Raw genomic sequence first — 13617 nt, forward strand, 5'->3', positions numbered from 1 at the left:
CTTTTGCTTAATTAGAAGGAGTATTTCATTAGAAGAGGCAGGGAGACTCAGCATGCAACATGGAGGGAAACAAAGCAGGAGCTGGGGGTTCTTTGCTGCTTTTGAACAATTCTACACGGAGAGGCACGTACCCCGGCCTAAGAAGCACTCAACAAACACAGAATCAGAATAAAAAATCTATTACAAGTAAAGTGTTTAAAATCCCATTAAAGTACAGAAGAACTACTGCTGAGTAGTCTAATATGTAACAATAAACCTACATATATAAAACATAAGCAGGTTTTTCCCACTGAAATGTACTAGTTAAATAAAAGATCATGAAGTGAGACGTCCTCTGTCAAATAACCGATTTACCTGCCGCATAGCACTTCAATATCTTTGACTTTGTTACATTCCACTGTGGCTTTTCAGCTCTTTGGTAATGCATTTTGTGTGTCTTTTATTGTATTTAAGGGCGCGCCTACAATACTCATACACCTTTTAATCACACTGTACTACGGAGGAACATACACACAAAGGCATCCGATAGCATGGTAAATATTAAATTCATGGCAGTGCAATTACAGAAAAACACTGAACTGGTTTTGTTTAGTCTTTAATAGCACTGTGATGACAATGTTTAAATTTCTGTTTTATGTTATATTAATACATCTTTCTTTGTTTGAGTTTAACTGGGGGTTTGGATTCTCCTTCCTGGTTGGCAAAAGGTGTGGCAAAGGGCTGCTGACAGCCTTATTGGACTAAACCACGCGCTTCATTGCCTGGGGGAGTGTTTGGAGTTTAATTGTCTTGTGTTAGTTGGTTATATGGCATGCATTTTGTTTTCCCCTTGTGTCTGAGGTTTTGCTAGTTGCTATTTTGAGTTTAGTTTATTGAGTTGACCTTTTTATTGGCCAAGTTTTTGGTTTTGTTAATTATCTTTCATATTTTTGTGTCAATAAAACCCCTTTTTTAAAATTAAACACTTGTGTCCTCTATGCCTTACTGCTTGGTCCCTGACAAGCACAAACACCTCATACCAACTGTCAAGCACGGTGGAGGTGGCATGATGATTGTGCTTGTTTTGCAACCACGGGGCTGTGAACCACTGTATTCTAGAGTCAAATGTGGGGCCATCTGTGTAAAGCTTGACTGAAATTAGGTCATGCAATCCCCAGCACAACAGCAAATAACTGAAACAGAATTACTGAAAAATAAATAACCAAGGTGCTGTAATGGTCCAATGAAAGTCACATTTTCAAGCTGAAATACTGTGATTGGACCTTAAGAGAGCTGTGCAAGAAAGATCTGACTGCCACACACTTACTAGGAAACAACCTGTAACTGAGAAGTTAGTTAATGAGAACCATGGCTAACCATGCTTTCTGACCATAAGAATGACTATGATTTTCTGCTCAGTGTGACCTGAATCTAGCTGTCAAGGCTAGAAAGTCATCAGATAAGTGTTTGCTGAGGTCACAGAGAGAGCAAACCGAGGTCGATTTTCCTGGACTTCATTACAACTATGCTCGCTTCACTTTTCAGACTTGGAAGCTACATCTATCTTTTATACTGTCTATGTTCAGCACCGACCTCACAGTTTAATTCTGGAGGTTGTCAATTTGGATTAAGTCACTTTTAGCTAACTTCTAGTGGCCATTTTAAGAAATGCAGTTTTAGGCACTTCCACATTGACTTTACTGCTTGATTGGCTGCTAGTTAACCCTTTTCTCTAACTATTTATGCCTGCAGACTATGGAGTACTTCTTCAACTACTATGTAAAACTCAGATTACTATGGTTGAATATTAGAAAAAAACCTTTTTAAGGTTACCGTCCAGGCATACTGATATAAACAAGTCTATTTCAGACTTGTTTTTCTGCTTTATTGAGATTTTCAAAGGAGAGGTTTTATAGGGATTCTTTAAGGGGAAACAGATGATGAGATGTGCACTCTACTAACAATGATTAATCAAAGTCTGTCTAGAAAGGTGCAAGGCTACATGAGCCAAACAAAACAACAGTCGACATTTCAAGGTAACATCTGTCTGCCAGATGGGCAACTTTGTTTTTACATATACATGGATTATTATTATAAAGTCGGTTTATTCAGCAGTGGGTACACTGGTCACTGGGGTGGAAACTCCTGGGTGTTACAGGGTTTTAATGGTTGCACCACAATCATCATATATAGAGCTGATACTTTTCTTGGAACTGACCTATAGCTGACAATGACTGTTTCCGGCATCATATCCTATTACACATAGGCTAATTGTGTATTCTGATGTAGAAGCTTTATTATTTTTTACACTAAGTTTTCAACAGTTTAATAAAATTAGGTCAATATACTGAAAATGAGTGCTAACAGTGAAGTGCAGCGCTAGCACTCGCTTAGAGCAACTTTGGCTGACTTTTTAAACACACATAAAAAGAAACTGCAACAGTTCATCCACGCACACTCCTGCAGTTCATGGTAGTGTTTCTATTTGGAAGACCTTGGCAAAGCAGCTGATAATATAGCTGTGTGCTGAGGAGGTGAAGGATAAAGTCTCAAGGGGAGTTTCATCGTCATTTGCTGACATCAAACACCAAAGAGTGAATGTGTGTGAGCTATTTTGGATCTATGGAACAACAGTCTGATGTGTTAATGGCTGAGAGGACTTTGCGTACAGCGAATAATGCGATTCTGTGTTGCAGCATGACATTTAATGGAAAGGATTTACAGACATCTTTGCTTATTACATTTTGTTTAAAAGCAGAAACAAACCTCGTGAAAGCATGACTGTCTGTGTTGGATACAGGCTTGATTAATAGGAAGTTCCACACCCAAAATGTTGTCTTTGAAGCTACAGTCTAGCTGAAATCTTATGACTCCGTGCCATAAAACCTTCTTTATTTTCCAGTGTTTGCCCAAAACCCTGTGGTGTCATCATGACACAAATCATTCAGCTAATTGCTTTCGGTTTAGAGATGGAAAAAAATAAATAGATCAAAAAAGCCTACAGAATTACAAACTATACAAAAATAGCATTCGAAATAACGTCGATTTTCTCTCTTAATTCAATTTTTCAGTTTAATTTATATGAAAAGATGATTTTGCCTCTAATTCTGACTTGCTTGCCTTCAGTGTCCAGTGAATCAATGTCCAGTCAAACTGATCAGGAAGGTGGGTTTGAGCTTTTGTTTAGGCATTATGTACATTATGCATATTCATTACATAATCAACAGATTAGCTGGGGTGCCACATAGCTGGCAGTAAATGAAAGGACAGGGAACGATACTAACAAGAGCGCAGTGTTTGTAAGTACGAGTAAAGTCTTCAAACTACCGAATGCTAATGTAAGCTAGCCTGCTTTGCTTGCACATGCAACTTGTGTTTGCAACCCACACTACTTCCTGTTTTGCCTTCTTTTCGCCACAGCGTGCAGGTAAATTTCATCATGTCAGTTGTGGTCTCACAGCAGCAACAGCCGGAAACCCCCTCGTCTGTGGCTATGAGCTCTTAGCTGTGGGAAGTGGGCAATCTTGTATCTGAGCCTCATCTACTGACCCCTCTGGCAGATGAACTGTCATTGTGCAGGCACGGATCCCCCCCAGAGGCTCCAGCACGTTGAACACCCTGTCCCACACGTCCTTATCTGGGTCATATCGCTGCACGATGTCGACCATGCATCTGCTGTTCCAGGAATATCCTCCCACCACGTAGATCTGTCCATTGAACACAGTCACACCTACGTCGCTCTGACCCCGAGGCATTGGTGACACCACCGTCCACTGGTCTGTGTCAGGGCTGTAGTATTCACAGCCCAGCACATCGTCGTAGTCGCTGCAGCCTCGGAAATGATTTCCGCCCATGACATAGAGTCTGTCTTCCACAGTGCACATGCAGTGCAGGCCACGGAGCTCCGTCATGTCGGCCCGTCGACTCCACGTGTCAGCGACCGGGTCGTAACACCAAAGCTCCTTCTGGAAGGTGTCACGCGTGATGCCGCCTGTTTGGCACAAGAACAGGATTGGTATACAGATATTTAATTCAAGTAAAAGCATAAATACCACTGCTTCAAAATACTCCAATAAAAATCCTACTTATTCATTGTCCAGTAAAATGCTCTTTTTGACTGATATGATGTGACTCTAGATATTATTTGTACTAATACAAGTTGGTACAGTCATGCTAAAAAATCTTTTCTGCAGAACTCTATGAAATCCTGTGAAAAAGTACCTAAACCTCATGATTTAACAGCATTTAGAACCATCTTTAGTTTAGCCTAATTTTTTCTGCAAGCCTATCAGTCTCTGATAACATTTAGAGACAACATTTGCTTCAGTTCATTGAGGTTTGTCTGTATTTGTTAACATACAGTGTTTTTTAAGTGCTGTGCATGGTCTGGACTTTGACAGAGCCAGTGCAAAACCTTGATTTTTCTCCTTTTTAGCCATTCTGCTGTAGATTTGCAGGGTGCTTTGGATCATTTTCTTGTTAGATGACCCAATGTGGTGCAAGCTTTAGCTGCCTCACATTTGACTCTAGAATACTCTGATATACAGAGGAGGTCTTGGTCTAGTTAGTGCAAGTTGCTTAGGTCCCGTGGCTGCAAAACAAACCCAGAGCATGCTAATTATTTATTTATTTTGTTATATGTATGAAAAGTAAATATTAAAAATCCATGTTTGCCTTAATTTTCAAATAAATGTTGTAAGCTATAATATGTCGTATAATATTGCACTGTGAAATTTAGTATGGTTAAAGAATAACGTAAATACCAGAGTAAACTGCAAGAATTTTTATGCTTTATTGAAGTACTGAGGTAAAGTGACCTAGTTACTTTCTATCTCTAACAAATAAACTAAAATGTGTTTAATCAAAAAGAATACAGAGTTGATGAAATAGCAGATGTTGTTTATAAGATCAATATGTATGTGAACATCTGCAGGAGAGTATGAGACAATGGACACATTGCTTCCTGTGGCCGAACATTAAAAACAGATGTGAGTAACATCCTTCCTTACACACCATGAATGCAATGCCAGTGTTCTTTCTTTGATCTTTTGCTTATTATTTATGAATGCCAAGGCGTTTGTCATCCAGAGCAATGGCTGTTTTGTCATTAGGTGAAGGTTTGTCTTGTTTACTTTAGAGTTCAAATGATCCATTAGTCAGAAAATTAACACTCGCCCTCTTGAAAAGGGAAAATAACCCTAGATCCTTGTACACCTAACGACTAATTCAATAATTGAGAAATCAGGTTATTTTAATTACAAATTACATGCATTACCACTGTGGGCTTCTTGATGACATGCGTACTGTCTAACTCAAAGAACCTCAGGTAGAAAGAGAATGGACGTGTAGATGTCCAAGTAAAGTATGCGCTGTTGTCTTCAAACTGCTATAATGCAGATATATGTTGTAACTTCAGACTGTGGGTTTGAACTTTGTTGCATAGCGATGTGGTCCCCTTCAACTACAGGTTTCCTGATTCACGAGTGAAACCCGTGTTTCTGCTCTCAACTCTAAAAGCCGTTTTCCTGTCCAAGGTTGCTAAGAAACAGGCCTGAGAGCTGGGTGAGAGCCGCTCATGAGACTGTGCATCTCAACAGGAAGTGGTTTCAAATAGGTCAGCGGTGAAGCATTATCTAATGCATTTTTTCAGGGTGGGTTTTCTTGTTCTTACCAGACAGCCCTTTTAAAACTTTGACAAAACATCTCGACGTGCAAAAAATAAAAAATATATTAAAACGAACCAATTCAAAGCGCATGGTTCAAACACAAATGTGACCTGTTATTGATGACTCTCAGTAAAAAAGGGAGAAGTCAAGTATCATTTTTATACAACTGTAGACAGTCACAATAAACCTTTCTTGCTAACTGTTTCATTTGCAACCTCTTGCCTAAGTGTCAGTTCCTCATTTTTTCTTTAACGACAAGAGGAATCTTCCTCTAACTCTGACCATGGCACTGATCGCTCTCTCTTATAGAAAATCTATAATTGAAATGAAACTGAAACAACAGTTCTCGAAATGGTTAAGTGGTCATTTGTCATTTGCATTGCAAACATAATGACAAATAGACTCCATTCAGTGGCATTTAACACTCTTCTGTGCAGCACAGTGTTTAACCTTTTGAAATCTGCTTTGAATTGTTACATTTTACTATTTAGTTTGCTAGCATGCTCTCATATATCTACATTTTAACGACAGAAGTGAACTAAACAATAACATTTAAGATGTAAAAAGTCAGTCAGATGTTGAAATCGTGCAAACTGAGAAAATTAAACATTCACAAGAGCTGAAAATGTAACAGGATGAGAAAAAATGCTTTCACTCACCCAATTTGTAGATATGAAGATAATTTGAATCAAATAATAATAATAAGTGAATACAGTTAAATAATAAATGGAGTTTTGCAAACCTTTTCACTAGCTGGGATTCTGAAAAGATGGTGAAATATTAAATATATGTAAATAGTTTTGGCATTTTCCTGTTAAAATACACAAAGCTTACCTTTACGCTATAAGTACTATTGAATCTTGCTGTAAGAGATAAGCTTTAATTGGCAGGAGAGTGCTGTTAGTACCAAGTTTTGACTAAAGGTCCGATTTGGAAATGTGTTTTTCTCAACAGGTGAAGTGAACACACCTGTATTTGAAGCTCCTTTAAGATTTTAAGTTAGATTTAAGACAGATTTCATAAGCTTTGCTTCTGCTACAGTAGAAATCCTCCAGCGTGACCACTTGGGCTTTCATAATTTTACAAAATTATAAATCAATTAAATAAGTTCATTTTTAGTGAATTGGTTGTGTTTATAAACTATTTATGTACAATTTTAACTGTATTTACTTTAGATTTTAATGCAGGACTTATCACTAATTGTGGACTTATCAGGTCATATTAAAGGTGTAAATACAGCCTATTTCTCATGTTTAAAAAAAAAAAGCTGGAAAAATCTGTAAATGCTAGGAATTACTTTATAATCTTATACAGCAGGATTTGTTTTAACAGGGTTAATTATTGCTGTCTTACCTGAAATGTACATGAGGCCTTCATGGACTGTTCCAGCATGTCCATAGTGGGGCTCCACCATACTGTTCACAAAGGTCCACTCATTTTTCTTCAGATTGTAGCACTCCACCGTGTCTGAGCAAAATCACAGAGGGATGTTTATGCAATTTATTCAGCAAATACTTTTTTAAATGGCAGTAAATAATCCTAATAGGGAGAGCTATAACAGATCAGTGATAGCAGCAGTGTCCTTAAACATCTTTTGAACAATTCAAACGTTACTTTTTAATGGAAAAAGAACTGAATGGTAAAAAGGAAGCGGTTATCATCAGAAATTTGTTACAGTTTACCAATTTCTCCTGAGGCGTTCCTTCCTCCCACTGCAAACAGCTTCCCATTCAGGGCACTGAGATGGAAGAAAGTCCTCTTGTCATTGAGTGACGCAATCTGTAACCACTTGTCAAATCGTGGATCGTAGCGGTAGGCGCTGTCTATGGCTGTCTTGCCCTTTGTGTCGTAAGTACTCTGACCTGAGAAGTCGAAAAGATTCAGTGTTACCTTGGCGATTGCAACAAAAGGCCAATTACAACCTGTTCATATCAATGTAGACCATGCTTAGTCATGTCATACTTCTCTATGGTCTTAAATCTGGGATCTCGGCCATGCTTCACTGCAAATTCACTAAATGTTGTCCTTGGTGTGAGCTTCATATCAATGTAGATCATTTATTCATGCTTAGTTTTGATGATGCTTGAACTAAAAACGCTGGCTTATACAAAATTAAATACTCATGTTAGATGAACACATGGCTTAAATTGGCTGTTTGTATGTTTATGTGTGTACTCTGCTCTGACCTCCAACAATGAAGAGAAAGCCGCCTAGAAGAGCCACGCCATGCTGATAGCGTGGCACCTCCATGGGCTTCAGGGCTCTCCAATGGCCGGTTTTCTCGTCGTACAGCCTTAACTCCCGGCTCACCACCAGCTGTTGTCGCATTACACCACCCAGGACCAGAATATGAGTTGCGTCTGACCGTATCCGTGTCCTCTCTGTTTGCAGGGCTGGCTGCATGTAAGGCATCATCTGGTAGTTACTGGCCTCCAGCAAGAGGTTCACACAGGCCGTCTCAGAGCGCATCAGAGAGTCGCCTTCTTCTTCATCATCCTGAGAGATCTGAATCAGCTCACTGGGGCTCATCAGCGGGAAGCGAATATGCCGCATCAAGGCATAAACAGAAGTTCGGCGTTTGGCAGGCTCGTGGTCCAGCCATCCTCTTGCAATATGATAGAGCTCCAGTTCCGAGAAACCTTTCAGCGAATTGCTGGCAAGAGCGTTGGCCATGCTGGTCTCCGAGAGCTCAAGGTAGCGGCCACACTCCACTAACTCTGAGAGGTTCTGACTCACAAACTCACCTGTTGTGATACAGATAATCAACAATCAATGAAAATTACCAAGTTTATTAGAGTTTTAGATAGTTTTCTATTTAACAATGAGGGGCCACATACAATGAGGATGATATAAGGATAGTAGGGGTGCAATGACACTCGTATTGATATTGAACAGTTCGATACAGTGCTTTCGGTTCGGTACGCATATGTATCGAACAACACAAAATTTTTAATTTATTTTATCAACTTTTCTTCTGACGATGCTGTCTGTGTTAAGCGCTCAGTGGATCTGCGCTCGACAGTGCAGCCTAGGCGGAGTAGTCTGACGCAGATTCACTGAGCGCAGGGCAAGCTAGCGAGACAGAAGTTAAGCTCGTTGCAACATGGCAAATTGAACCTCCCCCACCCTCATTCAGATCTGGCGTTTGGAACTATTTTGGTTTTCATGTGAAGTATGACCCTGAAGGTAAGCGCGTCATGGACAAAAGTAAAACAGTATGTTGGATGTGCCAGCAATGCTCAATTACATGGGTGGGAACTAGTGTGTTAGCGCAGTTAGCTCGTTAACGTGTTGATGCTGTCCAGCCCCACGCACGGGAAGATCTGCGGTAGCTCGTTAACGGAGATTTGCCGTGTTGTGGCGTTAACGTCATTTCAACGAGATTAACGCTGACAGCACTAGTGGGAACACAACGAATATGACTGCACATTTACTCCGACATTATCCTAGTGCAAAGACAAGTGGAAGCAGACAAAAACAACAAGCACACATGCTACAAACTTTACCCGAGTCATTTAGACAGCCGTTAGCACAGGATTCTCCTTATGGGGACCTGATATGTTTAATATGCTGCTGAGAATATAGCCCAGAAGAAGCGTATAGTATAGCTTTTATTTTGGAAAGAGACATTTCTCTGTAATAAACTCTCTTTTCCAAAGATGAGTGATTTCTTGATCAGATAGATTTATTTTTCTTTTATTATTTTGTTGTTTCAGCAACATTAAACTTAAAAACTGTACTTTTGAGTTAAAATATATATTTATAATTTTAATAAATGACAAATTAAAAAAGCATGAACAATTTTTTTGTATCGAAAAAATATCGAACCGTGACACCAAAGTATCGAACTGAACCGAACCGTGAATTTTGTGTATCGTTGCACCCCTAAAGGATAGATATGTTTATTTCAGGTAGTGCTGATGACTGGAAACATTTAATAACCATTAAATAATAACCACTGATAATCAAAGATCATATCACTTACCGATATTCTGCTGAACGTCCTCTAGAAGCAAGTCTGTGGCTATGCGCTCAACTTCCACACAGTTATCAATAGTGATCTGCAATGAACAACACAGAAAATAGAGTCATCAAACAGACAGAGTTAACAGTCTTTGCTCTATACTGCATTGTCATTCGTTGCCATGGCTCCCTTCCAATGTCATATTATGTTTTGATCCTGAGTGCATGTGAAGGACAAAGAAGCAATCAGAGGGATTTGGCAGCTCATTAGCTAGGCCTCCAGTGTACTTGAATATAATTAGCAGAATCCTGAACGAATGTGACCTTAAACTGAAAGAAGAAGTGCTCACCTCACTGCTCAGAAGCTGATTGCAAAACCGCAGGACTGGCATGACCTGCAAGAAGTTTGCGGCCTCCAGTGTGTCCTGAAGATTGCCCATGTCGAGGCTCACTTTGGATGTGTAAATGAAGTCTATAATGTTCTTTAAGCCCAACTTAGTGACCCCATGCAGCTTGATCTCTCTCATCTCCTGCTCCCTCATGCCTCCTGAACAAGAATAAGCAAGGATCAAAAAGAGACAGAAAGCATGTATTTGCATTGCTTTAGAAGATTTGCCTTGTGTAGGCATGATGCACAGTCAGCAAGATGCAAAGATGTAACAACGCGCAACATGAAGTTTATGCAAATAGTTAATTATGTATTCAGATGTAAATATCTTCTGTTAAAATCTCACCTCAAAGGAAGCTGTGAGCAAAGAGGAGCCAGAATCTCTAAACAGACTTCCTTTTGGGGGTTTTAAGATGCTTGCTAATGTTTATCTATCTAAAGAGTAAGTCTGAGTTAAGCAAACAGAAAACCTTTTCTGTCTACATACTTCCTTCCTACAAAACTGCACTTGTATGATGACTACAATGTCACTGTTACCTTTCTTTCTCAATGCAGCGCCTCAACGATAGAAAGGACAACAAACCTGTGAACATCGCTTTAAAGTAGTCGCTGGATGAAGCCATGATCACTCTGTGGACGGGAAACTTTTCCTTGCTATCTCCAGGAACTAAGACGACATCACAGAGCGTCTCGTCTCCCCGAAAACTATCAAAGCCCTTTGGGGAAAATAATTCGATGGGTTAGTTGTTAAAATGAACCCTCAAAATAATTTAATAACAAACAGCTGTTCGGACAGTAATAAAGACCTTTAGCACATCCTCTCCATGTTCAGTGCTACTGAACACCTTGGACAGGGGCCGGGGAGGAAGCTTGGGCTTTGTTGATTTGTCGGGGCGTTTAGGTGGTATTTCCATGGGTGGTGGGAGAACGAAAACTGGTGCTGGAGCTGGAGCAGGCGGCACAACAAGTGCTGGTGGAGCTGGCCTGTCATCTATGGAGGGGAAACACATATTTCACTGAATTTGAGAGGTGAGAGAAGCCAATACTGCTGCTGATGCTGCAGGTACGCTGAGCTACAGCTAAGAACAAATAATGGATTTCTGCTGCAGTGGAAACATTAAAGATTTAGCATCAAAATTGAATCAGAAAAGCCAAAGTTAGCACATATTAAGCAGAAAAAGCCCACTGTAAAAGATGAGATTTAACATTATTAAACACAAAATGTTGACATTTGATCGTTCTGTGTCACCATGGACACTCACCTTGTTGAACAGGAGGAGGAGGAGGTCTTTCTGGCTGAGCCGGGTGTCTCTGATCCCTGGATTGATTCCTGCTGCCTAGACGAGACAGTCTGCGGCTCAGCCTACCTGCCCCGCTGTCGTCTCCATTCGCCCTGCACAGGAAGGATTCACAGTAAAAGAACAGGTCTGTCATTCGCTGTCATTTTACGAAGTGACAAACAATGTTGCAGAATTATGGATATGGTTTTATAAACTTATTATGTGCACTAGTGCAAACAAGGTCACAAATTAAACATCTGGTGAGTTTATTTTAGGTTTCAGCTGTGCTGTTTTTAATTGGTAGGAATATTCATTGCGTTTTGCCTCTCGGCACTTCCTCTTAGAAGCGTGTAAAAATGCTGCTTTCTTCAGCGGACCCTCTCTACCGCTCAAAGCATCTCAGATCTGAAACATATGATTAATGATGCTTTTTTCTTGGGAGAAGGCCTAATTTGCAAAAGTTTCTTATCTGTTTTGTAGTGCGTGTCCTGTGGCCTGAAAAAGAGGAAGCAGTGGACTTTTTTTTAAAAAAGTGCACTATGTCTCCTCTTAAAACGGTTTCCTGCTGTGGGTCTTATGCTCAGGTGAAAAGGCATCTAAATGACATGTTTGTTCCGTCGACAATAGGAAGACATGGCCTCGCATATAGAATAAAATCCAAATCTACGACCCATCAACAATCTACAGAGCACCGCTCAAAAACATGTTCCCATGTTTTCGAAGTGCGACTATAGACAAGCAGATCCTAACTTGGTTACTAATTACACGTGTGATGAGATGCAATATGTTACAAGTTATGAGTAATCTTTCAGTGAAACTGCACTACGAGCGACTTCTCAGAACACACTCATCTTTTAAACTCAACCTCCGCTCTGCAGCTTTGTGATTGCAACTCTCTCAGCTGTTGACAAAATCTGTCTTCATACAGATATAAACATGAAAACACCTGCAGATGAGCTCAAAACTACTTTTTCGGGTGGGTGTTCCTGCTGCAGCAGGTGTCTCCGCAACCACATTTTCCCATAAGACACACACACACACACACACACTGAGTGAAAACGTCAGCCTCGTTGTTGTGGCTGGTAAAAACGTCTCTAAAGAATTTTCTTCTGCTCCTTCTTCTAAAACCTTGACCTAAAAAATATCCTCAACTCATTTCTATTGTATGTTTCACAAAAGTGTTGAATATTGATTAACCAGATGAGAAATGATGAGATCTAATGTAATGATGAAAACCTTCCTTACCCCATGTCATTGGCCTCTTGGGGTTGAGGACTGTTGTTTCGCTGATGAGACTTCCTACATGAAGAAATAAAAAAACAAACAAACAATGTATTTGTGTTGCATAAATGTATTTGTGGACCACAAAGCACCTTTTTGCGGTGTCTACTTTACTACAGTAAATCCTTTCTAGCTTAGGTCCGCACACAATGCTTTTCTAAGTTAGGCAAAGATTTGTACTTGAGTATGGATTCGACACAGAAATAACACTTCTCTGTTAGGCTGTTTTGTTGGTCTCGCACAATAATTTAGTCAGATGTGCTTCAAAGTTTCCTATTGCAGTATTCTTGTTTTTTCACAGCATATTTGATGTGGCCTCACATGATGGCAGAGAACACAACCTTCACTGAACTTCACTTCAAATGCTCTCATTATCATTCTCATCACAGCTCTCGCATTTCCTCATGAAGAAAACCTCAAATGTGCATGCAGAAACTGATTACAGTCTGTGAAAAATTCTGTAAATTCTTGTCATACACAAAACCCAATCCAACTTCACGGCTACTGTTCAGCAATCTGAAAATATGATTAGCATGCTTGTCAGCAGATAAGAAGATATGATCAGCTGTGTGATAAATGCTTTGGTTTTGCTTGTTGAAAGGTTGATATTGTTGCGTTCGACCTTTATTGACCTCGTGCATAAAGCTCATTGTCAACGATTGTGCGCACACTTGCACTTTACCTCAACTCTTAATAATAATGAGAAGACTTTAATACCAATAATATCTAGGTAGCTGGTTATAAATAAGTGAAAGGCTACACTTCTGTAGTATCCTTGTACAGCTGAAATATGCACACGACTTGGTGGCACTTTGCTGTGTGCTGTGCAGCTGCCTCACCTGCACTTTTGTAAAAGTACAAAAAAGGGACATTTGTGGGTGACCTACCTGGAAGAAAGCTTCCTCAGCAGACTGGACCCGAGCCCTCCCTCCAGCCTGGCAGTTGATCCAAAACAAACTCTAAAAAGAAAGACTGAGCAGAAAATATCTGCTCCACTGTGCCAGCTGGTTGAAGAGTTGACGCGTCTGAGTGAGCTTCACCGTTTTAGCTCAACCAAGAC

At 40.0% G+C, this 13617-nt stretch overlaps 1 protein-coding gene across 1 annotated transcript; it reads right to left on the reverse strand.

Annotated features, from left to right (window-relative positions):
* Positions 1-2481: 2481 nt before the first annotated feature.
* On the reverse strand, positions 2482-13551 carry LOC146500122 (kelch-like protein 9). Its single transcript, XM_085134887.1, has 11 exons — positions 13445-13551; positions 12522-12575; positions 11259-11389; positions 10803-10987; positions 10580-10712; positions 9959-10155; positions 9631-9706; positions 7832-8389; positions 7328-7507; positions 6999-7112; positions 2482-3970 (listed from the first exon to the last, which is right to left on the reverse strand). Exons 2-11 carry the CDS (start codon positions 12524-12526, stop codon positions 3471-3473), a joined length of 2079 nt encoding a protein of 692 aa, XP_084991013.1. The 5' UTR covers positions 12527-12575; positions 13445-13551; the 3' UTR covers positions 2482-3470.
* Positions 13552-13617: the final 66 nt, after the last annotated feature.

Source organism: Neolamprologus multifasciatus, chromosome 16 (assembly GCF_963576455.1).
Source record: "Neolamprologus multifasciatus chromosome 16, fNeoMul1.2, whole genome shotgun sequence".
Classification (NCBI taxonomy): Eukaryota; Metazoa; Chordata; class Actinopteri; order Cichliformes; family Cichlidae; genus Neolamprologus; species Neolamprologus multifasciatus.